Consider the following 27631-nt stretch of genomic DNA (forward strand, 5'->3'; position numbering starts at 1 on the left):
ACCCGCTTTGAACTCCCGAACTGACTCAAATGATTCGCGAACCTGCTTTGAACTCCCGAACTGACTCAAATGAACTGACTCAAATGATTCGCGATCCTGCTCCGAGCTCCCGAACTGGTTCAAATGATTCACGCTCCATACTCCCAAACTGACTCAAATGATTCATGCTCCGAACTCCAGAACTGACTCAAATGATTCGCAATCCTGCTCCGAGCTCCCGAAAAGACTCAAATGATTCGCGAACCTGCTCCAAACTCCCGTACTGATTAAAATGATTCACGCTCTGAACACTGGTTTTCTCTGAGGTGGTCGGATCTTATTTTCCTGGGTTTGAATTTGGGAATATTATATTTTCAATCTCCAAGGTGAATGTTATGACAACATCGATTAAGTGCCTCTCAAGAAATTGTAGCTGTCAGATTTATTCTGTTTTCGCTGTTTCAGATGCAAGTGTTGTCGAATACCCAAGCAAGTGATTTTTTTGATTGCAGGACGGGAGACTAACATAAGCTCAGCTGAATGTAAGGAAACATTCTCAGGAACTCCATACTCAGGAAACCACATACATACACATCCACATACAAACCACATACAAAATCTAATATGAACAATGGGACAATTATTTAAAATTAATTTGGCAGAGTTTTTCATGATATAATTTGCATCAAAGTCCCTTTAAGAGATTTCCAAATTGATTTGCATTTGATGTTGATTCAGTTTTAAAGGTAATGGTCACATACATCTGCATTTCTTTAAGTGTCTTGCTTTCTGCTAAGTCTGTAAATATACCACTTTTTCAGCTGTAGGCCTGTAAGTAAACATGTCCCCTAATAGTACTAGCATTTCCTCTTTTTCTTTCGTTTGATACCTCATTATCACATTCATGTGTCAAAGGAGGAAGTTGGAAAAAATTTTTTTTACAAACATCAACCTTGCAAACATCACCACACAACACTTGTTGATTGCTCACAGTTGGACCAAAGAAAATGCCAATGGCATAATTTGTAATTGAAGAAAGTTCAAATTGCTCAACATATGAATTTCACTGGCATAAAAAGAGCCTTATTGTTGCTTGCTTAGCATTGTGATTTAGATAAAAAAAAGAGAAAAAAAAGAAAAGCAAATCACCATAAAAAACGGATTTAAAAACCAAAGTGCCAAAAAGTTTAAAAGGCTTTTTTTTATATTCAAACAATGTATAATTGCTTTATTTGTGTACTTTTTGCTTTTAATAATTTGTATTTTTAAAACTTGGTTAAAAAATGTTTTTTTTTTTTTACTTAAAAATATATGTGACCTCCGGACCACAAACCCAGTCATAAGGGTCAGTTTTTGGAAATTGAAATTTATACATCATACATTAATGTATGGTTTTCCAGGATATGACAATATTAACTAGGCCTATTTGAAAATTTGGAATCCAAGGGTGCAAAAAAATCTAAATATTAAGAAAATTGCCTTTAAAGCTGTCCAAATGAAGTTCTTAACAATGCATTTCACTAATAAAAGATAAAGTTTTAATTTATTTACGGTAGGAAATGTACAAAATATCTTAATGGAACATGATCTTTACTTAATATCCTAATGATTTTTGGCAAACAAGTAAAATCCAGGGTCACATAGGCAATGTGAATTAAATAAAACTGCAAACAGTCAATTTGAAAAGTCTTTTGTTCATTTACATGTTTGTTAATAAAAAATATTTTTTATGGCACTCCTAGTCTCTTATATTTAATGTGCAGATCTGTTTGAAAAGGGTTTTATCACAAGGCAACATTTTTTTTTAGTAATTTAAAAACTTGCCATGGATTTATCCCAAAGAAACAGGACTTTTTTGCAGATCAAAATAAAACAGTTAGGCACTATTATGCTGGTGTGCAATGCAGCTTTCCTCGCCCTGGATGTTGTTTCCCTCTCTGGTTATCCACTTCTCAGCTCTCGCGAGAACGGACGCGCTACCCCCTTTCCCTTCCACCCCACCTCTCGCGAGATCTCGCGTCCGAAGGATGGTGTTGTGTAGAGGGAGTGGGAGAGGAGGGTGAGGGGTACTCACAAAGATGTTGCGTGATTTTTTGGAAATTTATTTATTTAAATAAAAATGGCCGCCGCAGAGAGCGGAGAGGAGAGACTGTAAGTGTGCATCGCATCCATTCCCGTTGTCACGGATTCCAATGTCAGGCGTCGCGAGCGACGATGGCGTCGGTTTTGATCGTCGCTGTGATATTTTGTCAGACAGGCGCAGGCTGACGGGGGGAATGTTAGCCGCGCTAGCCCGCGAAAGGCGTTGAGAATACGTCACTCGCATTTCTCCCGCTCTTTTTTCCACGATCAGCGGACACTTTGTGCGGCACGCTTTAATCCGGTGTCGTTTTCTGACGTGACTTCAAAAACTCTTCTGAAATCTGGAGCAAAGGGCTGCCTGGGGGTTTGGACGCACACATGTTTTGTTTTGCTGATAGCGCGAACATTAACGGCGCTCCTGTGTTGTTTAATTCCGAAACGCGCGCTAGCTGTCAAAAACAGTATACTGAAGTAAGTTAGCTCGCTTGTGGCGCTGCAGGACAAGGAAGGGGACCGAAATGAAATTCGCTCCAGATAGATATGCCTGTCCTGTTGTGGAAAGGCTTGCCTGAGTGCTTAGAAATGAGGTTACGGTGCGTTTTAGTCCAGTGCAATGCTGTGTAGGTAGCTAGCTGTGCATAATCAGGTACCAAGTTTGCATATGCAAGCAAGTTGGCCAGTGTGCCATTTCTCTGTCTGATGTCACTGTTCGTGCGTCTCTGTTGTTATCGCTGCTCGTTTTGCCCCTGCAGCATGCAAGCCATGTAACTCCGGATGCAAAACACAGCGTTGTGCTTCTCGCATCATTGAAATATAGATGTTCAGTTTGCTTTAGCAACGCACAAGGCACTCCCATGTGAGAGCAGCCTGGTGATATTGTTGAGCTGACTTCCGGTAGCCAGCTAACAGATCTAGCAGCATCATATTTGTCTGTATGTGTGTGTGGTCGACCGCAGGGGGATTTGCACGAACTGAGTGACAAGCAAGACACACTGCTTCATGTCTTCTGCGCACACTTGTGACAAGACAGGTCTCAGAGGCTCAACTTGCATCCTGTGCAACTTGTTCCTGTGTTGCATGCTCCATGAATTAATTATAAGGGCAGGTACTGGCTAGATGAAACATTTTGTTTGCCAGCTATGGAATATTTTATTGTTTTAACTTAAACAGGTTATTATTTTGATGGTTATTATTTTTATAGAAAATGTATGACGTTCTGGTGTTCATTTGTGTTCATCTCATAAATGGGTAGTTCATGCTTAAGGTCAGATCTATAAATTATTCCACGACTTACAAACAGAATATCTCATCTACGCCAAATGATCCAGTATCTGCCCTAGCAATAATTTCATGGAGCATGCCACACATGATACAGTTGTAAATTAATACATTTGAATGCATAAGATTAATGTATGTAAATAAGGGAAATTGTATATAATAGGTCATGTGAGACTGGACTTTTAATAACATAATTGTCTTCAACTAATTTTCGGTGGTACTGCAGTGTGGATCTTTTTACAAATATTGATGAAATCCAAATATTCCATGTAGTTTCTCATTTAATTTGCGGTCATAAATGTTGCATGCATAACAAATATGCAAAATAAATAAAACAAAGTCACATTGCAGGATGTGAACTTCCCAAAAATGTTTTATGTCAGAACTGGCATATCTGTTCTGCTAAAGTGATTAACTGATGCAGCTTTTGCCTAAAATTACACTTGTTAACGAAGTAATTGTTGAAATGCATATTCACGACACTTGCTCTTTAAAAGATATGAATCAAAAATTCAAGTGAATATCACTGAAAAGATAGCGCAGTCTGCAGATGTTTGTGTGGATTTATTAGTTAAAAGCAATAGAAGTTGATCCTTTTAAACTTATTTTAAGAGTGTTTTATTTAAAAGTCAAGTGGAAACCACTTTGGTTTTTTAGTTTTACTGTCATTTTGATCTTGACTGCTTGAAGTATTCTTTATGTCATGCTGTCAGTCCTCTTTTATGTCAACAAGCATTTAAATCTTATTCAGAGTCGCCAGAACCTCAGGATAACTACTCATCCCATGTAACGTTTCAATGCAATTGTTTAAAAAAAACGTGAACACTAAAACTGGTTGATTTTAAGCAAAACCGCCTTCAATTCTAAATGATGTTCATTGCAGAATATTTATATGGATTTAAGTGGTTTGAGACTTGATGTTATTTGCAATGCTTTTTAAAAGAGTGAGCGGTTTATTTCTCAAACTATTTTGTCGCGATTTCAATTTCTATTTAAATGTTTTGGTGTGCTTCTCATTCTAGGATAATGAATAGCATAGTTTTTCACTGGAAAGAAACCATTTTAAATTAAATAATTTGTATTAAGCAACTTTTAAAAAGGAAGTTTTTGCTGACTTCTACAGAAGCATATACAAATTGATCGCTTAACAGTCTTTGAGGTCTTGAAAGGTTTTTATGGTATTGTTTAAAATAAATCAAGTCCTCTGGTGAAAATGGGATTTCTGCTTCTGTCTATACTTCACAAATCTGGCTGCTTCTGGCTATACTTCACATGCATACTAAGTGCAGCATGTGTAATCATAAATTAGTACCCTTATTTGCAATATAGCAGGATAATGTGCTCAAATTGAATACCGTCCAGTGAATGTTTGTTTTTAGCTTGTGTGGTTACTCTTGTTGATGTACTGAAACATGTCGCCAAACTATTTTTGCAAACTGTTAATCATTGTTAAAGTGAGTGTAACATAAAAGAACAAAGTAACTATTTGTTTCAGCTTTGTGTACCTTGTTAACTTTGTTGATGTGTTCATCGCTTGGGTTTGCCTTCTGAATTTCAACACTGTACTGTCATCAAAAGTGACAGCATTTGAGCTTAAAACATGTGGGATCTGTTACCGTCTCCACCCTGGTAGAGTAACTGTAAATGCTAAGAAAATCAAAAAAATGTGTCATTTAATTCAGTCTGGCTGTTTAATGTTTTGTAAACTGAAAGTAGGCAAGTAGTATTGTAAAAGACAACTGGAGAAAAAGTTCAAAATAAGTAGACAGCAAATCTCTCAGTTTTTCTTTGCTGTAGATATATACTATATTTGTTTCATTGGGATCTGATGTTTTTATGGACAAAATATTGTGACCACCATGTGGTTACGATGACAAACACATGTTTTTAGAGTAATCTGCCATTTAAGTTTATGGCAGATTAAGTTGATCATTGTGTAAAAATGACAAAGAGTTTGCTGTCGCCTTGAGGGACAAGCAACAGACAAGCGGGAAATTCCTCCGTCCTCTGAAGAAACAATGATTCAACCTCTACGTCAAGGTTCTGCTTGACACAGGCTTCTTGACAACACCAAGGTGGTTTCCATGTGTCTGTAAGCAGAGTAGAAATCAAATTGAACGTGTTTCTCCTGAGGTTACGAAACAGACACATCCTAGAATTAGGTTTCACATGACACCTAAAGATGTTAAGATGCAAATTGCGTCAGTTTATTCGGTTAACAGTTTTATGCTAACACTTCAAATTCAGGCAACGTCTCGCCTGCTCGTTGGTGTTATTTAATAGAGCTTGTGTGATCTGAAAGTGAGCATGATTTGATGCCAAAATATTGCATTCATGATGGCAAATGTGCAAGCGCAGCACTTCTGTTCAGTTAAAAAAATACTTCATAGACATTTAGACAAGCGGTTGACTTGAATACGGACCAGTAAGACTGTCATCCTGTCTCAGTGTGCCACTTATTTCTTGTGTTGTCAGCAGAGGTGAGGACAAGAATGAAGACCAAGAGCGCTCAAAAGACAAGACGCAGAAGCAGAAGAAAAACAAAAGGGAACGGCAAGATGTGGAAAAACTCGAGGCCACAGTGTCTGTTCCTCCACCCCCGCCCCTCCTTACGCAGGGGGATGTTGGACAACAGACGGAGGCAGGGAAGTCTGAACCCACTGACCCTGAAGTTGGAGCTGCTCTCAGCGCTCCAGAATCTTCTGCAGCGGCCAAGCAGCGGCGTTCCATCATTCGGGACAGAGGCCCACTGTATGACGACCCTTCACTGCCTCAAGGGTGGACACGCAAGCTGAAACAGCGCAAGTCGGGGAGATCTGCTGGAAAATTTGATGTCTACCTGATCAAGTTAGTACAAGTAGTAGGAAGTGAGTGTTTTTTGAGAGCGACTGAGATGATAGTCGTTTCGCAATGCTACGTCTAAATGACACATGCAACAAATCAGTCATTATGAAAGTTAAGTTACTGTGTTTGGAGAGTCTTTGACTTCTAATTAAAAGGGACGGCATGCTGCTGCGCAACAAAACTTAACCTGTTAACTCTGGCCCTCATTTAATATGCTATAGTCATCATTGACATATATCATGGATGATTTATTTGAAACTTATATGTTATATACTTCTGTCCATTACGTCAAATGGTGATGTTTTTGGTTGCTTGCCTACCAATTTAAATAATATTTTATTCCTCACCATACTTATATGCAGTTTTCTAACATGTAAAATTGTTTCGGCCCATACAAAGTCAGTTTTATAGTGATGATTTGAGTTAGAAGCTTTCCCATTTTATTATCACTAAAGTCTTGAAGGTCTGTTAACACCGATAATGTTTAATAATCATTCTAAATTTCTAAAGAATGGCAGAGTTCACATCAGAGCTACAACTTTTATGATAACAGCACAGGGGATCAATATAGTTGGAATAATTTCCAAAATGATTTTTCTTCCTAGCTAATGAATGATAAAAACAAAGACAGCCAATCAGAATCCATTCTGCTTTGTAGAGCTCGAGCATTTAAAGTAGCAGACGAGCAGAGCATTGTGTGCTGGTGTGGAAGCTAATATAGCTATCATTCATGATATGAACAGCCTTTTAATCACAGATTCATGGCTGATTTGTCTAAGGTGGCATGTCACTTCCTGTGTAAGATGAGCTTGTGTAACAGGTCCCAGCAGCATTTGAAGCATGATATAAGTCAGTGGTTGTTCAATAAATATAAATTACAAGTATAGAGAGAGAGTTGTGCATTACACTGGTCGGGGTCACAGAGATTTGTGTTTTAGAGCCGAAGGTGGATTGATTCATATGATTTGTTGTATGGCTAAATAATTCTGTGTTATGAAGTGTATTGTTCTGCCAAACAATTTGACATAATAAATAGGGATGCATGCTGTTCAACAGTGTTTTTTTTTTTCTTTGATTTAAGTTTATTCTTATTAAAAGGTGCTTAATAAAAATAAATGTGAAATCAAAGAAAATATTTGTATTTGGAGTACGGGTTTGTGTTTCTTACTTCCCATAATGGATTTTTCCCTTTATTTCATTTTATTAAAGGGTGTTTCATGAGAAGTGGATAACGTGGAAGTGGAAGAAAATACTCCTATTTGAATTAAAAATCCTATTTAGTGCACATTAACTTTCTCAAACTCTACAGTCATCAATTTTTATAATACAAAATATATTGTTTTTGTTTTTTTCAGCCCAGAAGGGAAAGCCTTCCGTTCCAAAGTGGAGCTCATGGCATACTTCCAAAAGGTGGGTGATACCACCACGGATCCTAATGACTTTGACTTCACAGTCACGGGCCGCGGGAGCCCCTCTCGCAGAGAAAAGAGACCGCCAAAGAAGCCTAAAGTGGTTAAACCCTCCGGTCGTGGGAGGGGTCGGCCAAAGGGCAGTGGCAAGGTACGGCAGGCCACGGAAGGGGTGGCTGTAAAGCGTGTCATAGAAAAGAGTCAAGGAAAACTCCTCGTAAAGATGCCCTTTGCGGCCCCCAAAACTGAACCAGGGGCTCCAGTGGGGCAAGCACCAGTTGCCAAAGTGCGCAGAGGCCGCAAGCGGAAATCGGAACAGGAACCGGCAAGCATGCCCAAAAAACGTGGCTGCAAGCCAGCAGCTGCTACGCAATCAACGGTGGGGACGGGCTCAGCCACTGCATACGCCACCGCAGCCATTCTCACCGCGGAGGCCAAGAAAAAAGCTCAGAAGGAGTCTTCCGTAAAGCCTGTTCAGGAGAGGGCACTTCCCATCAAGAAACGCAAAACTCGAGAGACTTTAGAGGAGTTGGAAGGATCCACCGCTTCCACAACGGAGACGTTCGCACCAGGGATAGCAAAACGACTGACTGCATCAACTGTGACCCCTACAGGGGAGGAGGTAGAAACGGGACAGAAGTCTCACAAGCATCCTGGCCGGAAGCACAAAGAGGCATCTACAGATCCGGGGAACGGCAGCAGCAGCAGCAGCAGCGGGACGGCAACCAGTGGCAGCGGATCGAAGAGTCACAAGAAGAGAGATCATCGAGGGCAGCACTTTAAACACCACCACCATCATTACCACCACCAACACCACCATCTGCAGGCCATGCCGCCCTCCACCTACACTCCGCAGGCTCACCAGCTTTCCCTGGGTCACTCCACGCAAGGGGGGCCACCTGCGACCATCGAAAATGAACCCCAGGACTTGAGCACCTCCAAGCCCAGAGCGGAGCATGTGGCCTGCAGGGAGGAAGCGAGAACTGATAGCTCCTCGAGCAGGGACGCTCAGAACGCAAGCAAGATGGCCTCCTCTGACCTGAGAGGGCAGCAGACGACTGTGACGGGGGATGGCAAGGAGCTGAGAGACATTGTTCCTCCCTCCGCTGTTCCGAGGCCGAGCCGAGAGGAAACGGTCGAGTCCCGGACACCAGTGAGCGAGCCAGTGAGCTGACTGACTAAGTGACTGATTGGCAGCGGCTTTTGTGCGTGAGGCGGAGGCAGAGGCGGTCATGGCAAGACGAGTGATTTTTTTTGTTCTTTTTTTACTGAGGAAAAAAAGAAAAAGTATACAAAAATGTAAACGTACTTAAACAAAAGGCAGCTGTTGTGTCTCGTTCTCTCTGTGGGTTGGATGCGGGGGCGATAATTCTCTTGCTTCCGAATGAATTCTCCGCTAAACTTTTTTCTTTATGGTTTCCTTTGATTTCCCACTATATCTTTGTATTAGTATATCTTAGCACTCACCTAAACCAGTTATTCCTTTGTCGGAGCTTGTAGGAAGTAGAAACACACTCAAGTGGTAATGGATGCACAAGTCACACGCCATAGTTGTCGTAAAGTGAAACTTTCCGATCAAAAATGCTCTCCAAAGTACTAAAATGCCTCATAGTCATGTCATCTCAACCCTAGCAAAAAGGTGTCCAATCAGTGTGTTTTTCCTTTTATGTCTAAAACGAATGGGCTAATCTGATTTCCACCTTATCCATTTGAGTCGGACGCAGCTGTTGCAGCATCCTCACCTTTGAAGTAAGACACTAGCTTAACTCTGACAGAAAAGAACTTCCTAGTTGTGGGTTCGTGCCAAGCTGACCTGTGAAGATCAATTGAATTTGGAAGTAGTGTTTCCTGTGAGTTGTTGGTATTTTAAGCGCACGTCTATTAATTATAAGAAGTTCAGTTAACCTAATCAACAGTTTCGGAGGTGACTGAGAAAATCTGACTAGAGTAGAAAGCTCTATTATTTATTTTCTCTGATGGGGAAGATAAAGCACAAATGTATTTGTTAGGGAATATTGAAAGCACAGTCCAGTGTAGCATCTTGAGTAGATGTCAACTCGCGTAAAAGAATATAAGTAAAGGAGTTTGTTATGTTTACCTGCTTTTTTCCATGAAGTACAATTTAAAGAGTGGCCTTGTGTTCTTGTGACAAATCCCTAAAAAAAAAAAAAGCAAACCATTTCAAATGATGTAGCTTTTGGTTTTATTGTGTGTGTGGTTATAGACTTATGCCATAGAGCTGCTGTTCTAAAAATGATTTGGACGGGAGAGTTAATAGATGGCTATATTTATATAATGTCTTGTCAGGCTTTAGCTGTGTCAAATGCATGGGTTGCTGATGTTTGCGTGCTATTTATTACAGTACTCCGACGTTGTCTTTCTTGTACATAAAGCCAGGTTTAGCACTAAAGATGAGGGTTAAAGATTAAACATTTCGAATTATGAGTATTATGAAACATTACTTTGCAACAAATGAAAGAAAATCTTGCATTCATTGTAAAAGGCCATGCAATCAAGAATAGTTCTATTAGTTTTCTAATGCCTACTTTTTCTAAATGACAGAGAACATTTGCAATCAGAAAGAAGAACACCTAATCATGAAGTTGTTAGAGATTGGACATGCTAAAGATGTCTAATTTGATTGTACCTTTTGAGATGAAATGTTATTCTGAACCAAAACTGAGGAAGTTCTTCTTTGTTGATTATGTAATATTGATTAGGATTTTACAAAAACTTTACAGCACTTTTTCAGTTTCATTTTTGTTTCTTCTTCTAGATGAATTGCACCTTACATTTAAAGCACCTTCACAGAATCAAATATTGGAATAGTGAGAAACCTACCCATTTATTTGCATTATATATTTTTCTTGTTAGCTTTGCACAGACTTCTGTTTCATGTCCGGAGGTTGTAACTTTCTTCAGATGTGTGCTAGAATAGAATGCATGATCAGTGTCGTTATAAAGAGCCATTCTTTTGTTTAGATTGGCTTTTTCTTTAAAAAATACCCCATATTTACCAAATTGTCATGCATAAAGGCTACATTTCACTAATAAGAGTGTTGGGTCAGGTCCGAGTCAAGTCAAAGTCCTTAGTCAATTGAATTTGAGTGGGAAACCGTTTTTAATGTCTTGTCATCTTAATTTTATGTGGTTACTTATTTTTATCTAACATGTTATACATGACGTGAGTTTGACTGTACTTGGTAAAAAAAAACTGAAATGTCATAATCTGTGTCCAACTGAGCTAAGTGTGAGTGGAAGTACCACATCTTTATTTGTGGCCAGTAATGAGATGACAAAGGGAGTTATGCGACTCTTTGTGCTTGTCTAATCAAATAGAAAATATATATAAACATTAGACATATGTAGATATAACATTAAATCCAAACCACACAATTTCAGTTATTACGTATAAAACCAATAGTTACAGACCTCTGGGACTGATGTTATCACAGGTTTTAATTTTGTATTCTAGATATTGCAATTGCTGTTTTGATTGAGAGCTGCTGCTCTTTTTTTCCCCCTCAAAGTATTGTGTTCTGTTTTGTTTGTGTATGAAATCTTATACATTTACGGTTATTGATAGATATGCATTGTCACTGACATAAATGCTGAAAAAAATATGTACGACTAAACCTTAATCAGTCATAACACTCAGCACTTGTTAAATCTTTTCGTCTGGTAGTTCATCTAGAGTACGGTGTTGTTTTTGATGCTCTCATCTAGGGGTTCAGATTGGAAAGAGAACTTACCAGTGCTTTTTTTTCTCCCAAGTGTGTTTTAAAATAGACTCGTTATCTGTAATCTTAAATATAAATTTTTTTGTCACTAAATGTGTAGATTAAATTACGATCGACAATCACGAGGAACATTGCATATTTATTTTCCCCCTCAAGTCTTGTTAAGATTGAAAGCGTCTCCATTCTCTTCCTCCAGCCTCCCGCTCCCTCGACCCTCACGGGGAAGAGGCACAGAGAATAAAAGAGCGTTTCCGCTCCGAACAAGGGCTATGTAATCATTTCAAGTAGTCAAAAGCAGATGAAGGAATTGGATTTTTAAGTCAGAGGAACGCATGGTCTGGTCCTCGCTGCAAAGACAAACCCAGTTAATTGCTTGAGGTCAAACTGGAGACTTTAAGTGTTAAAGTCAAACACCACCAGCTCACCCTCTGTCCTCAGCAGAGTCTGAGCGCTCACTCAACCGGCGGCTGACGTTGTGACCTATCTGCGGTGAACGTCTCCCTGGTCGGACTAAACTCAGGCGGGAGATCGGAGGTAGACAAATGGATTCCTCGGCGAGCACATTTCTCGGTTACAGGTTCTGAACAGTAGCAAAACCTCCAGACATGAATTGAAGTTACGACTCACAAGCTGCAACAGTCTGGCTGAAACAGAAAGGGTAGTGCCTTTATTTTGGGAGACTTATTAAGGTGGTAGAAGTGACCTTTGATTCTAAAGAAACCCCTTTATCCCAATGAAGCAAAGTGGAAGGTGAATTTACTCAAATGCTTAGATTTTATTTGGTATTTTTAAATAGGTAGAATGTGCACTGGTGTGTGTGTTGTAACTAGGGTTTCATTGTTGTTCATTTGTCTTTTTTCCCATCAGCTGGCCGATTGCGTCCACCTAGAAATGATGTATTGTAAAGAACTTTTTGCCTTTTTGTAGCCCACTGACAAAAATGGAGCCCTACAAATGGGTAAAGACAGAATAAGAAGATTACTTTTATTATTTATATATGTTGGTTTGTTTTATTTCCTTCTTTGTTAGGGTTATTTGTGCCTCTGGCAGTGAAATATGCTTTGGAATGTCCTTGTGTCCCTGTAGCCAAAAATACATGCTATGTACGTGAACATGTATCAGTATGCATGATTGCCATTAGAAGATAGGACATTGCTTGCCCTTTACTATTATATATAATGATGAGCTGAGCCCGACCACACCAACCGAATCCGAAGGGTTTCACGAGGTATAAAATACTGAATGTGTTCTGTTTAATGAAGGTTGTGCACTTCGGTCTGTTTAATATGAACAGATTTGTTTCATTAACTAATGGTAGCCGAGTTTGGGCTTCAAATGCCATTCCTTGTAGTGGCTAAAGTAATTTGTAGATTTCTGTCTTAGATTTATTTTTATTAGTACTCATTTTTTATTATTATTATTATTTTTCAATTATAAATCCATCTTTGGAAATAGAGCGTTTTATCTTCATAGCAATAGTACGATAGTATACCCAGCAGATCGGATATGAGTTTTCTCCTTTAGTATGTTTCTGATTTGTGTAACGGTAGGACTGAAGTAAACGAAATTTACCCTTACGAATAAAATGCAGCACTTTGAATCGTGCAAGGAGGATCATTTCAAGTCAAATGAAACAGAAGTTAAACTATAAGAAATAGATTCCACTTCCACCGTGGTAGAAAGTTCATGGTCTATTTAACATAGTCTTGTGCCTTGAAGTTTCAGTAATAGAATTTATCTTTATACTGTAGTATACTGTTTTTATTCCGAGTCCTGTGTTTGCCTCTTGTTGGTATTCAGTGCTTTGGATGTATTAAGGATTTATAGAGATCAAGAATATGTTTGCCTTGCTTTATTTTCTTAATTGAGAAAAAAAAAAGCATAACAATAGGGAAATGTACTTGGGCAATATTGACGATGTAAAAAGCTATCGGATTTTTATGGTTTTTTTTTTTTTCATCCCTGATATGTTGAATGTTTCACAAATTATTAAGTAACGTGTTTGTTAGGAAATATTCTCCATTTTAACATGACCATTAAAAAAAAAAAAAAAAAAAAAAAACTTGGCCTCAAATCTTCCAATCACATTACATTTTAAGACACAAAACTTCAGCCTTGACCGGAAGGACTAAGAGTCTAAGATCTGCACTTTATAAAGTATGTTTCCCGGCAGGACACCCATTCATTCTTTGTATGTATTTTTTACCTTTGTCAAAGCTGTTTTGTTTTCATGTTATTTTTTAATTTAGTTTTAAATAAAAGGGATGGGTAGTATGCATCTAAAAAAAAAAATGTTATTTTAACCAAACAATCCTACAGACTATGTGTCAGTGGTTATTCACCATCTGCCAAGCTAAGTCCTTGCCTTCCTGAAAGTGAAAAGTATAGTTTGTGTCTACTTTTATAGTACTGTGTTACTGTATCATTTGTTTGCTGTATGTAACAGATACACAATAGTAAACAACATTTACCTGCTCTCTTGTCTAAAACATTTATTTGACCCGCATCACAAACAAAACCATGTTAGTGATGTTTCCTTATTGCGAAATTAATCGGTTTTTATTCATCATGAGGGTTTTATCTATAATTTAATAATGTTAGAAAAAACATAAAACAAGGAAAAGTACTGATGGCTGTAATCTGGAAAGCAAAATCAACGTTTCAGTTTCTCCTGGAGTTTTTCTCTGAGGTTTTGCAGTCGGGACTTGAATTAAAACAATGCCTCTTGCCAATATTTAACATTAAGTTCATATAGTAATCTCAAATGTTTTGACACAAATTCAACTCATGTCTTTCTCAAACAAAAAATAAAAATAAAATAAATAGTTTGTAATACATAAATGTGTCTGGCATATTGCATCACTTAAAATATTTGAGCAAATGCCTCAAAATGCAAAAACTGCACCTAATATAAGGACTGGGAAGCAAAATCAACGTATCAGTTTCTCTTGGAGTTTTTCTCTGAGGTTTTGCAGTTGGACTTGAATTAAAACAATGCCTCTTGCCAATATTTTACATTAAGTTCATATAGTAATTTTTGTGTTTTGACAGTTATCCAACTCATGTCTTTCTCAGACAAAAAAAATAAAATAATTTATAATACATACATTTTTCTATCATATCGCATAACTTAAAAATTTTGAGCAAATGCCTCAAAATGCAAAAACTGCACTTAATATCAGGACAGTGAAATTTACTCTATTACTAAATGTGGAAAAAGAAAATGGAAGATTTGAGTAAGACGTGATGGAGAAGGAAATCACGAACTCAACTACTATGGAGAAGGTGACGTGTATGAATATTTATAAACGTAATGTAGATGTCAACTTCTAACGTGAGGAAGAGGGCGGTGATCTGGATCGATGGCGTAATCGGCTGCTCATGAATATTAATACGATGACGTAATGAATATTCACGAACCAGTAGCACGGCTGTGGTGGGGCTCAAACTAAAAAGAAAAGAAACCACTATCACTAGTGACAGCCACAAGCAGGAAACTCCCGCGTAAAGACCACGTAAAATAATATCAGAGCTGATCAAAAATATTTTCAGAGCGAAGCAGAAAAAGATAAAGTCAGGGAAAACGCGGATGGTTTGTGAAAAATGTCTGGAGCGGAGTTTGAAAGGGAGTTTCTTTACAACTTACCCGCGTCTGTTATGACTCACTTTACACGGGTTATGGACTCACTTTCACTCTCAGACTGGACATTATTCGGTAAGAATTGTGTATTGATGTTTGGGTTTTTATTAAGTTGATATAGTAGTGTATTTTCTACACCTTAACTCGAACAACGGAGGATGTGTTGATTAGCACGCTCGCTAACTCGCTTAGCCATCTGAGATGTGACGTCAAAAGTCAAGTTCGTGTTTAATTTGTGAAATGTTTATTTCTTACAGCTATGGTTTATTTGCTTAGTTTAATTGTGAATAAAGTTTGTAATGATATTTGCGTGGTTCTGAATGTACAAATGTTTCGCTAAATGTCAGGATTGTTGCCCTGGCCTGATGACCGATGACACTAGAGTAAAAGGGGTTAATAATTAATAATCTGATTTAAAAGTTCAGCAGTGCACGTGGATCACTGGGGTTGTTGGGTTTATTTTGTGTCCATTGACTCAGGTGAGATGCTGAGATTTTTTCCATAATATTGTTAAATCACAGCTCATTTTCAATTGGGAATCATGAGATTGGAAATTAGTTTAAATATGATGCTATTTAAGTCATTTTATCCAGGTAACTGTCAGCTAGAAGTTTCTACACAGTCATAATGATTCTTCATGAAGTTTTGGAATGAGTGATTCTCTTACTCCATTGGAGCTAAATATAATATTAAATTATGATGTTTTTACTGTAGCAACTGAAGTATTTTGGTGTAAACTAATAACTAAACTAAAACTTAAGTGCTTGAATGTCCATTGCAGCTTCATATGTAATATCAGACCAGACTGAACTACGTCTTTTGGAGCAAAGCCCCAGACGGACAGATAACCTGATCCACACATGGGGCAGTCGCAACGGGACGGTTGGAGACCTGCTGAAGATTCTTGAGGGCTTGCAGTGGTTTAGGGCCCGTGATATCATCCTTCAATGTATGTATGCTTTCTGTATCATTGTGTCTTGTCGATTGCTTGTTTCAGTTGTCTACCACATCTCATGCCCTAACCAGTCAGGTTGTCAGGTGGATTTTGGGGTTGTTGCACATTATAGTTTTGATTCAGGCACTTTGTTTGCAAGTAAGTAACACATTTAAGTTGTGCAGAAACACAATGCTTTCATATTTGGCAGTTTTCTGCTGTGATCACACGTGCTTATTTGTTTCCGTTTCTGTTCTCTGATCTCTAGAGAGGTTGTCAGAGTTATAGCAACTAAATAAAAAACAACAGGAACAACTGATTAGGATTGTTATTTGATCTTAAACAGTCCACATTGACCTAATTTACCTTGTTATATAAGTTTATATTTTATTTTGCATGATTCATCAAGAAAATTATTTCATCAAAATGCAAACATAATGCAGAAAATTGTTATATAGATTCATCTAGTTAAATCAACTAAAATTACAATGTTTAACACACTATTTTCTTCAGATTCACTAATTTCAAGTTGGGTATTATTTATTTACATGGCTAACATGATATATTGGAACTGACATAATACTTTTTTGATCTATAAACTTGTTATTGGGAAATGGCAAGCAAACTCAAAATAGCCAAATATCTGCCAATAAATGACTTGGTATTATATATCATATTTTTCATCAGTAATAATATTTGAGTAATATTGTTATTGTTAACTAAAACTAATAAGCGTTCAAATAAAATTAGTTTTTTTTTTAATTAAATCTGAAGTAAAATATATTTTTGATAAAAACGTTAAATGAAAATCGAAATGTTCCCATGTTGAAAAGCTAAAACTAAAATAAAAGTAAACAAAATGGAAAAATTATAATGTAGAAAAACTGATATTACAGTTTTATGATTTTTTTTTTTTGCAGACACTGCATGTCATTATATTTTAGATAAGCTTTGCAGCTTTGTGTTGGAGACAATGCGGTAAAACAGGTGACCATACACATATATTTTGGGACTGCCCAGTAATCCTTGCGTATTGGAAAAATATTAAAAAAGAAATAGAGAAAATTGTAAAAAGAGAAGTTCCCTCAAATGTAAGTTTTTTCTTATTGGGTGTTATATCGGTTGAAGTTTTCAAAGCTGACCAAAGATATATTTTACGTGTATTGCTACTAATTGCCAAAAAAACCATTACGGCTAATTGGAAATCTGTGAAATCACCAACTGTAACTGAATGGAAACAGCGACTAAAACAGATGTATATGATGGAAAAAATGACTGCATCGTTACAATTGAAAACTGACCTTTTTAATCAGAGATGGCACATGGTTAAAGAATATTTAAATCTATAAATTAATTAATGTTTTTTTTTTATTTATTTTTTTATGTCATTTACTTATTTATTTATTTATCTTTATTTCATTATAGGACTGTATATTATTGTATCATGTTTGTTGAGATGTGAATATGCATATTAGGTGCAGCAATATATATATATATATATATATATGTATATATACAGAATATTTGTATTTATTATTATTTTTCTCTGTATTATACCTGTTATTTTATCACTTGTCTCAGATAATGTTCCTTTTGTTTTGTTCTGTGGAAAAAATATAAATAAAAAGTAAAAAAAAAAAAATCCATTAATGTACTTCTGCATGCATTTCCACAGGCAGACATATACAGCAGTTTCGTTCAAAGCAGCAGACACCTTTAACAGTGCCACCAGTCCCTACGTGTCAAAACAGTACAGCCATCTTTGTCAAGGAGTCTCTCCCTGTCCCCGGTAATGTTTTATTCTAAGTTCAGTAATTGTATCTGTCGAACATGATATTCTTTTAAAAAATGCAAGTTGACTGCTTCAGAATATCTGTGGTAAAAATGCTATTTTTGCTCATCCAGAAGTCAGGCCTCTACCCAAGCCTAGCCCCCCACCGCCTGATCTGGACTCTGTGGATTCAAGAATTTCAAATACAGAGGTGCTTCATTTGATTAAAAAAACAAAACAGAACTTTAGCCATTAAAATGGCTAATAGAATGGCTGTTTATGTTGTGCTGGTGAGGCATTAGTCAGCATGACTCTTCCTTACAGTCTCTTAATCCACTGACATTTGTGTCTGTTCATAGTGCCCATGTGCGAACCGCGTGGATCCCCTGCCACTCTCCTCTACTGCAATGAGCTGGCCTTTTGAGGAAATCCAGAGTGGCACGTGCAACTTTTCCCCATCCAAGCTGATTGGAGAAGGAGGTTTTGGGCACGTGTATAAAGCTGTGATGAGAAACACTGATTTTGCTGTGAAGAAGCTGAAAGAGGTATTAGATGGGAACTAACAAAGCAATTCATTAGGATTTTGGCCGTTCTGTTATCGAGACATTCAGTTTGTTTCCTAAGCATCCATTTTTTTTCTATTTCTCTTTCATGTGTGTCATTGGAACAGGACTCCCACTTGGACTGGAATGTCGTCAAGGAAAGTTTCAGGACTGAAGTAGAAAAACTATCACAGTAAGAAACTGTCTGTCTATCCTCTGCTCCTGTTGCTTTTATGCTTCCTGTTCTCGGGCATTAAATCTGTCTTCCCTATTTTGCCTTAAAAGAATAGTTCACCCAAAAATACAAATTTGCTGAAAATGTACTGACCCCCAGGTCATCCGAAATGTAGATGATTTTGTTCGCTCATCAGAACAGATTTGGGGAAATTGAGAATGACAGCACTCCTCTGCAGTGAATGGGTGCCGTCAGAATTAACAGCCCAAACAGCTGATGAAAACATCCCAAAATCTACAAGTAATCCACAACACTCCAGTCCATAAATTAAAGTCTTGTAAAAGTGAAAAGCTGAGTGTTTGTAAGAAACAAATCTATTATTTAAGATGTTTTTAACTTCAAACCTTTGCTAAAAATATGAGCCCACTATCCATAATATAACTTACTCCAGTGAAGAAGTTGTCTTGTCCGAATCAATAGAGCAATATGCACAGATCAAGCTCTGTTTACAAGTCAAAACAGTCCAAAATAAATTCTAAACAAACATGTCAGTGGATTTTAAATTGAGAGGACAGAAAGGGATGGACTCTTTCACTGGAGGAAGCGTTAATATAGATTATGGCCAGAAGTGACTATTTAAAGTTAAAACACCTTAATGATGGATTTGTTTCTTACAAACAAGCAGCTGATGGACTGTAGTGGTGTGGATTATTGTGATGTTTTTATCAGCTGTTTGCACACTCATTCTGACGGCACCCATTCACTGCAGAGGATCCATTGGTGAGCAAGTGATGTCATGCTAAATTTCTCCATATCTTTTCTCATGAGGAAACTCATCTACATCTTGGATGTTTTTGGGTGAACTATTCCTTTTAATTAGCTTTTTTTTCAGTCTGGCTGTGGTTCATTTGTTTGTTTAACAGAAGCGCAGAATGGGACTTACCCGCTTGATGTTTCGATTTGCTCTTTATGCACCACACCTCTTCATGACCCAAAAATGAAAGTCTACAGCACACCCTCCAAAACTTTTTTGTGGTTAGTTGTCACCCTTTTGTCCTTTTAATTAGGCCCTTTTTTTACTGACACTTTGACCTTTCAAGCTTTGCTTCCTTCAGCTACTGTAATGCTCTTGTTAAATGTTATGCAATATAATCTAAAGCAAGACGGTTTTTCATTAGGCTTTTTCTTACACAGATTCAGACATCCCAACATAATGGACTTTGTTGGCTACAGTATAGAAGGACAAACGTATTGTTTAATATATTTTTATATGCAGAAGGGCTCTTTAGAGGACCGGCTTCAATGTGAGGTGAGTTCCCACTCTTAAATGACAGTACAGGCTCTGCTTCAGTGTTTACTATGCTATTCATAGAATAGTTCCGTCAGAATGAAACTTATGTCATCATTTACTCACCCACATGTTATTCCAAATGTGCATGAATTTATTCTAACCTTTTAAGACCCTAGAAAAAAGTTTTGGGAATTTTTTTTTTCCATGTCTTTACATTGTTCACAGCTTTAAAAATAATGTACACATCTTTTTTTTAAAGCTATTTCATTCATAAGTTATGCCATGTCCTTGGTAGAGGACATCGGGACTCAATTTATATATATAAAAAAAAAAAAAGAATAGAAGGACATGACTGAACATGCATAGGTACAAACAATTGATATTTTTTTTAAAATCACCAATACATTTTTAGGTATATATATATATATATATATATATGTATATGTATATGTGTGTGTGTGTGTGTGTGTGTGTATGTATGTATATATGTGTGTGTGTGTATATATATATATATGTATATATATACACACTTATGTGTATATGAGGACATGTATGACATCAACGTCCTGTTTCATAAAAGAAAGTCATATTATGATTTGAAACCCCATAACATTTTCCTGAGATGTTAATTTATGACACACAATTTAAAAATTAGATTTTAATGATAATAACAATATTATCATATTTCCACAAAAGTGTAACTAAATTAATTTCGGACATTTTTGATGACCAAGGAGAGGGAGTCGTCATCGTGAAACATCCAATCATTTGGTATCTCTGAAAAGCCCTGAATGTGTCCTGTACAGGACATCCAGACTTAAAACTGTGGCATGTACATTCTCAGAGAAATTCAGTAAAATATAATGTCCTCATATGAGTCCGCAGGGTCTTAAGAGGCCTACGGAGATATTTCGAGGAAAGGCCCTGTGTGCTCTTTTTATATACATTGAAAATGAATGGGGGCAGAGCTGTTGAAAAAAAAAATCACCTCAAAAATAGTTTGTATGACTCCATTATTCAAGTGTTCTGAAATTATTTTTTTACGCTAAAAGGTAGTTTTGTCCAACCTGGCTTTCAAATCTTTTTTGAGGGCCTGCATGTACATAACTTGTTGTGTAGAGTTTGACGTCATTGTTGTCATCACTGTGAGGACAGCATCAATGACGCTGTCAGCTATATCAGTGAGAAGATAACAGCTTGAGTCACTGGTCTCACAAGTCAAAATATAAACCACTTCTGTGGGACTATAGTGGTGCCTTTTATTATTGTTGCCTTGTTTTTATGCACTATCATTGTAAGTAAATAAGCCCTCAAAACAGTCACTTGGGTTTATAACCGCGTGAGTAAGTGATTTTAGGTCTTCTATGATCGAACCCTGTGACCGCATAAGTCTGTCATTCACAACACTTGTTTCTTTCAGGACAGTAATGCCCTCTCTTGGTCACAGCGTGTAAATGTGTTGCTTGGCACTGCCAAAGCTATTCAGTACCTGCATTCTTGTCCACCTGCACTTATTCATGGAGATATCAAGAGGTGAGTGCAAGAACATGTAAAGCACATGTACACTGCCATTCAGAGGTCTGGGGTCTGTAAGAATTAATACTTCTATTTAGCAAAGACGTTTACAGTGTTACAAAAAAAATGCATATATTATTTGCTGAATATATTGTTTTACTTGGACATGCATGTTAATTATCAAGGTACCAACCAGTCATGCTCCTTCTGTTACAGCTCTAACATCCTTTTAGAGGACCACCTGGAGCCCAAGCTGGGGGACTTTGGATTGGCACGTTTTTGTCAGAACCCCAACAAAACCCCAGGCAAGACGTCCAGCGTGGCTCAAACAGCTACGGTCAGGGGAACTCTCGCATACCTCCCAGAAGAATACCTGAAGGATGGACAGCTAGGATTGGAGATCGACATCTACAGCTTTGGAGTGGTGAGCTGCATCTCAAAACGCAAAATCTCATTAACACCAACTTGGACAGCACTGATCGCATGTTCATCATCTCACCAGAAATATTATTTTAGATTAGATTAGATTAAGACAGTGTGTGAGAATAGTTAATAGCCAATGTAAAGACTTATTGAATCACTCACAGAGGACTGAGTTGGGTTTTTATGGAAGACTCAGACTTAATTATATTTATAATTTATAAATATAATGCTCCAGTTTTTTTTTGTTTTTGTGATGTTTCCTGTTAGTATACAGATGCTATAGACTATGGCTTGGCAATGTAGCTAAAAATTGAATCTCACTATTTTTCTATATTTTGAAAACGATTCTTATTTTTGTATTTGCTCTTGGAAAAAAAAAAGTAAAAAGCTGTTTTTTCCTCCGTATGAAGACACTGATCACTACATTTTTACTAAATGATCACAAAATGAACATTTAAAAGTCAAATGTACTTAAAGGTACCAAAATACAAAAGAATAACACACGCGGGAGCATTTGAAAGCAGGAATGATTTAATTCAGCATGGTTGTGAGACAAAAAAGCAGTGTGAAATTGGTTCACTGTCTGTATAAGCAAAGCATGTTCACAATATTTCCTAATTGTATACCTTCAGCAGAGATCTCACTATAATATTTGTTTTATCACCCATTCTTACTGCAAAGGTCTTTCAGCTTTCCATATCTGATAAAGTAACCCTCCAGTATCTCTCATACTGCAGGTCATGCTAGAGGTACTTACTGGACGCCGGGCTCTGGAGGTCAATGGCCAATCCAGAACTGTTTACTTGGTAAGAAGAGCTAAAATCTTATTTTAGTCACATATGTTAAAGTAGAGATGTCTGGTGGGTGGTTTAACCTGTTATTTCTCACAGAAAGATCTAGTAAAAGAGGAGGAAGATGATGGAAGGAGTTTGACTAAAGGGAAACACTCGCGGGAGCTGTCCAATGCTTACGCAGCCGAGAACATCTGCAGGAAACATCTGGATCCTCGACTGATGACTAAAGACACTCCTTTCCCTCATGGATCGATGGAAATCTCTCAGCTGGCATGTCAATGTTTAGACCGACGGCGGAAGAAGAGACCCCGGATGACAGAAGTAGGCGAACTATTCAAATGCTTGTTTGTTTATTATATTGTGGTTTTAGTAGTGTGTTTCTGTTAAAATGATCATGTCATGACAAATCAAAAAATTTGTGCAGTAAAAATTTTAAATTCTAAATGTACTACTGTTCAAAATGTTGGGGTCAGTCATTATTTATTTTAAGAATATGAATACAATTATGCAGCAAGGATCAATTGATCATGACACTAAAGTCATTTATAATGTCGAAAAAGATTTCTATTTCAAATAATAACTTTGTATTCATCAAAGAATTCTGACAAAAAAGTATGACAGATTCCACAGAAATATGAAGCAGCACAACTGTTTTTAATGTTGATGATGATGATAAGACTTTTCTTGAGCAACAAATCGGCATATTAGAATGATTTCTGAAGGATCATGTGACACTGAAGACTGGAGGAATGTTGCTGAAAATTCAGCTGTGCATCACAGAAATAAATTACACTTTTAAAATATATTCTAAAATAGAAAGTTATTTTAAATTGTAATATTTCACAATATTACTTAGATAAATGCAGACTTGGTGAGACATTTAAAAAATAAATAACATAAGTCTTACTGATCCTAAACTTTTAAACGGCCGTGTAATTTAGTATTATTTTCAGAACTTAAAAGAGCATTTCTTCATGTTATTAAATATTAAAGGATGGAGTGATTTAAAAACAGTTGCACCTCAAAACAAACATGTGAAGGGTGTTTCTTAAAGACACAGGCTCAGTGTCAAAAAACAAAAAGTTATTATTTAAATAAGATTATTTAAAGCAATAATACCCCTTCTTTGGGGAAGTCGTGGCCTAATGGTTAGAGAGTCGGACTCCCAATCGAAAGTTTGTGAGTTCGAGTCCCGGGCTAGCAGGAATTGTGGGTGGGGGGAGTGCATGTACAGTTCTCTCTCCACCTTCAATACCACGACTTAGGTGCCCTTGAGCAAGGCATCGAACCCCCAACTGCTCCCCGGGCGCCGCAGCATAAATGGCTGCCCACTGCTCCGGGTGTGTGCTCACAGTGTGTGTGTGTGTGCGTGTTCACTGCTCTGTGTGTGTGCATTTCGGATGGGTTAAATGCAGAGCACAAATTCTGAGTATGGGTCACCATACTGGGCTGAATGTCACGTCACTTTTTTTTCACTTTTTAATATAATGTGTATTCTAGCGTTTTATTTTGGTGTTTTATAGGTGTTCAAAGCACTTCAAGATGTGCATTTAGGGTTGAAGACTTCTGGCAGATCGACCACAGTCAGATTGTCTCCCGTATCGTCTCATCCATCCACTCCTGAGCCTCTGCGCTCCGGCTGCAGCTCCCTGGACTCTCTCACTCATCAGTTCTCTAAACTCCGCCCTCAAGAGGACACATACCCCTGCCTTCACCAGACTGGCTGCCCCACCTTGACCTCTGCCGGGACTCAGTCTAGCCGCTCGGGGTCAGAGTTGAATGCTGAATCGTGGGCTTCACAGTCCTCTGGTATGCCGTGTGAATCGGATGAGAGTCAAGGCTTTTCTCAGTACTTGACGAGTCACTGTAGCAGAGCTCAGGAGATGTCATGTGGGGCCTGTGATACTCAGAGCACTAAAACAAGTGGTTCTTTAGTGGAAAACTCACCACAGTCCAGTTCCAATGAAGGTAATGAGATTATTTGTTATGAAAATGGGTAGATCATAAATGGTTAAGAGCATGTTTCTGAATGGATGATGATATAACTTTCTTGTTGGCCCTGTCTCAATTTACAGATTTTTCTGACAATAAAGTGTTTGTGAATTCTGTGAGGCAGCGGCTGGTCCAAAAAATTGAGCTTTATGAAGAGGGAAGGATTTTAACTTCTGATCTGCTGTCACCAGGAGTCTCATTATGTAAGTGTCCAAATCAACCATAACTGGACGACATTACTGTATACGACAAATGCTTCATTCAAACTGAGCTGAAAATGACACATATAGAAGAGTCATAGCTCCTGCATCTGCTCCATCTTATTGCCCTTTGGCTAATGTCTGGAGATTTGCTTTCGAGGCAAAATACTCAGTTTTCACATTTAAAACGCAACTTGGGTGACAAATACAAGACCCTCATATTCTAACAGGACCAAACAAGCGATAAACACACATGTTGTATGTCTTAACTGGCATTTGTAATATGTATTGTCTGTATATTTTTATTTTATTTAAATATTTTTTTTAAATGTCATATTTTTCATCACTATGATACCAAGGTTATTATAGTTGACACAAAACTGTGTTTGGTATTTGAAATGAAATATAGGCTTAATTTATATCATATTACGCGGGCTCGGGCTTGCGCTCTGTTTTGTGAGGTAAAGAGCGGTCATGTGATGTGTTTCGATTAGCGCGAGAAAGATGAAAAACATGTAGCCTTAGCCTAATCTCTGTGAGTAATGGTTTTTCAAATGATAACTAAATATTAATTAAGTCTTAAATGCATAATGAGGAGTATTTACGATAATGTTGGCATTATTCTTTTATTAAATATCATCTGCTAGTGCGAAGCAAATCCGGCGGAGCCTTTATTTAATTTCGTTATTGCCAAATACCCATCTTAATTTAAAATTTATCTTAATTTAATTTGTTAAAAATGACTCGTTTTTATTGGTGCATTGGTCTATTTAGAGGCTAAATGAGCCTATGTCTAGAATGCTGAGATGTTACGATGTCACAGAGGATTTATTTTATTTCTTTATTCCAACTTCCAAGTGGTCTAGTCTACGTTAGTTATGAATAAATTATGTTAAAACATGAATAGATGACTCATTATTGACAAAAGGCAAAAGAGTTGTGTGCGTGCGCACATTTAAATAATATCGGGCTGTAAACGGGTTCGGGCTTTTAAAAAGCTGTTAATCAAAATGTACTTGTCGGGCTCGGGTCCTGTCGGGCCTAACATTTTAAGGCCCGATTACAGCTCTAATCTGAATTATGCTAAAATAACTCCGCCTAATAGAAATCCAAAAATCTCAATAAAGTTGACCCTTGTTTCAATGGAATAAAGTTGAAACAATAAAGAATTTACACATTTTATTACAATAAACCACTTTATCATAACTTTCTTAAGCATTAACGAACATGATACAGTGCATAACAGCTAATTAGATCTGCTGAGCTGCTCAGTTATCATTTTAAAAACCAATTCGCACTGACAGATGCAGGACACCAGATTACAATTTACATCACTTCTCTGACAAATGCAGAGTCAACATGGTCAATCAGCGAAAACACGCAGCAACAGATTTAACACACAGATTAGACAAAACCCCACAAATGTGTCCGTTGTCTGCTTCTGTCAGTGCAGTGTGAATTACTCCATACTGAGTTAAAAACATGCAAGAGGATCTTTACAAAATGTGTCCACACAAAATTGCTGTGCTTGTTTGTTTGAATCAATGATATAGTATATTAATGCTTTTTCATAATTCTGTAGACCGGGAGATAAATGCTGAAACGAGGGAGCCAGAAGAGAGTGATGAGTTTGCAAGTGAGACGTCTGGAGTCCACATGCAGTCGCCTGCTGCAGTTTAACACTGGATTAACGTCTGGAGGAAGGAACCCAGCTACATATATTTGATGAAAATATCACATGAAATATTCACAAATATCTTTAAGGTAGCCTACTAGGGGTGTCCCCGACTAAGGATTTTCAGTCTAATCGGAATTTTCGAATCTTGCCGATATTCGACTGATAGTCAAATCGTATGTTTTGGGGGCAAAATACATTACAAAGAGTCAATTCTGACATTCGACGGTCATAATTACGTTAACACACAGGGAAGATGTGTAATGGACGCCTCACAGATACAAACGGGGAAAATAATGTTTTAAGTTTTGATTTAAAGATTAAACATTTTTTACAACAGTGCTCTCTCATTATAATGTCATGTATATGACAGTAGTTATTAATATTCTGAAATTAAGCTGCGCGCGCTGAAGATGACCAGTAGAATGAAGCAAAAGGTTTTTAATCGGTGGGATTTAACTCATCATTTATCTCATATAGAATACGCTTTATTTATACATCATAACGTTAATATTACAACTTATAGGCTTTCTGCACAAAATACCCCGAATGCATGAACATGTCTGTGCGGCTCTGAATGAACTCCTTTTGTGAACACGTTCTTCACGCAACAATCCGCAGAAACACAGCAACTAAACTCTAAAAATTCACAGCGTTTTATTATAATGGTGTTATTATATTTATGTATATGACAGTCCCAGTCATAGTTATTAATATCAGGGCCGCCGGCCCATGGTCTGTTGGTGCCCTATAGGTGAGATGATAGATTTCTAGATTTTTCCGACTTTAAAGTAAAATTAAATAAGCAGTTAACAGTTAAGATGTTCTAAAAAGACTATATCAAAATACTACATAAAGATCACTAGCTAATACTGACATATAATTATGTTAACTTGTGATTTTTACCTCTATATTTATATTTTTTGGCTCTTCTTGTTTGAGTCGCTTCCTGCCTTGTGCCCCTGATAATTTTCTTTTTTTACACATTTTTTTTAGAAATGATACTTTAAGATCACATAAATTACAAAACTATTTTAACTGCATGCGCCATGCATAATTAATACGTTATGATGATGTACTGTATACATATTACACTGTCATGACACAGAAAGTGTTTAAATTAGATGTTGTCAAATCGTATTTTTCGTTGATGCAAATTTTATTTTATTCTAAAATTTATTTTAAGCAGTTTGATGATCGATCAGTACTAAAATTGTTAACTTTTAGAAATTAAAAGCACACGATGGGCACAAGAGGGCGCAAAAAAAAACCAATCACAAAAAAAAAATTTGTGCAGTTCCCCCCAGTCATTTTTTGCCCTAGGGAAGTTTCTGTGTTACCTATGCC

At 37.3% G+C, this 27631-nt stretch overlaps 2 protein-coding genes across 2 annotated transcripts; both read left to right on the top strand.

Moving 5' to 3' along the window:
• Positions 1-2026: 2026 nt before the first annotated feature.
• LOC132098064 (methyl-CpG-binding protein 2-like) lies at positions 2027-9288 on the top strand. The gene is made up of 3 exons (XM_059504179.1): positions 2027-2130; positions 5818-6186; positions 7539-9288. Exons 1-3 carry the CDS (start codon positions 2099-2101, stop codon positions 8764-8766), a joined length of 1629 nt encoding a protein of 542 aa, XP_059360162.1. The 5' UTR covers positions 2027-2098; the 3' UTR covers positions 8767-9288.
• A 5465-nt stretch (positions 9289-14753) lies between these two features.
• LOC132098065 (interleukin-1 receptor-associated kinase 1-like) lies at positions 14754-26422 on the top strand. Its single transcript, XM_059504180.1, has 14 exons — positions 14754-15047; positions 15754-15921; positions 17582-17695; positions 17812-17888; positions 18037-18222; positions 18348-18412; positions 19589-19703; positions 21106-21218; positions 21417-21624; positions 22361-22429; positions 22514-22738; positions 23941-24385; positions 24493-24612; positions 26192-26422. The coding sequence occupies exons 1-14, from the start codon at positions 14936-14938 to the stop codon at positions 26287-26289; spliced, it is 2115 nt and encodes a 704-aa protein (XP_059360163.1). The 5' UTR covers positions 14754-14935; the 3' UTR covers positions 26290-26422.
• The last annotated feature ends 1209 nt before the right edge of the window (positions 26423-27631 follow it).

Source organism: Carassius carassius, chromosome 21, assembly GCF_963082965.1.
Source record: "Carassius carassius chromosome 21, fCarCar2.1, whole genome shotgun sequence".
Lineage (NCBI taxonomy): Eukaryota > Metazoa > Chordata > Actinopteri > Cypriniformes > Cyprinidae > Carassius > Carassius carassius.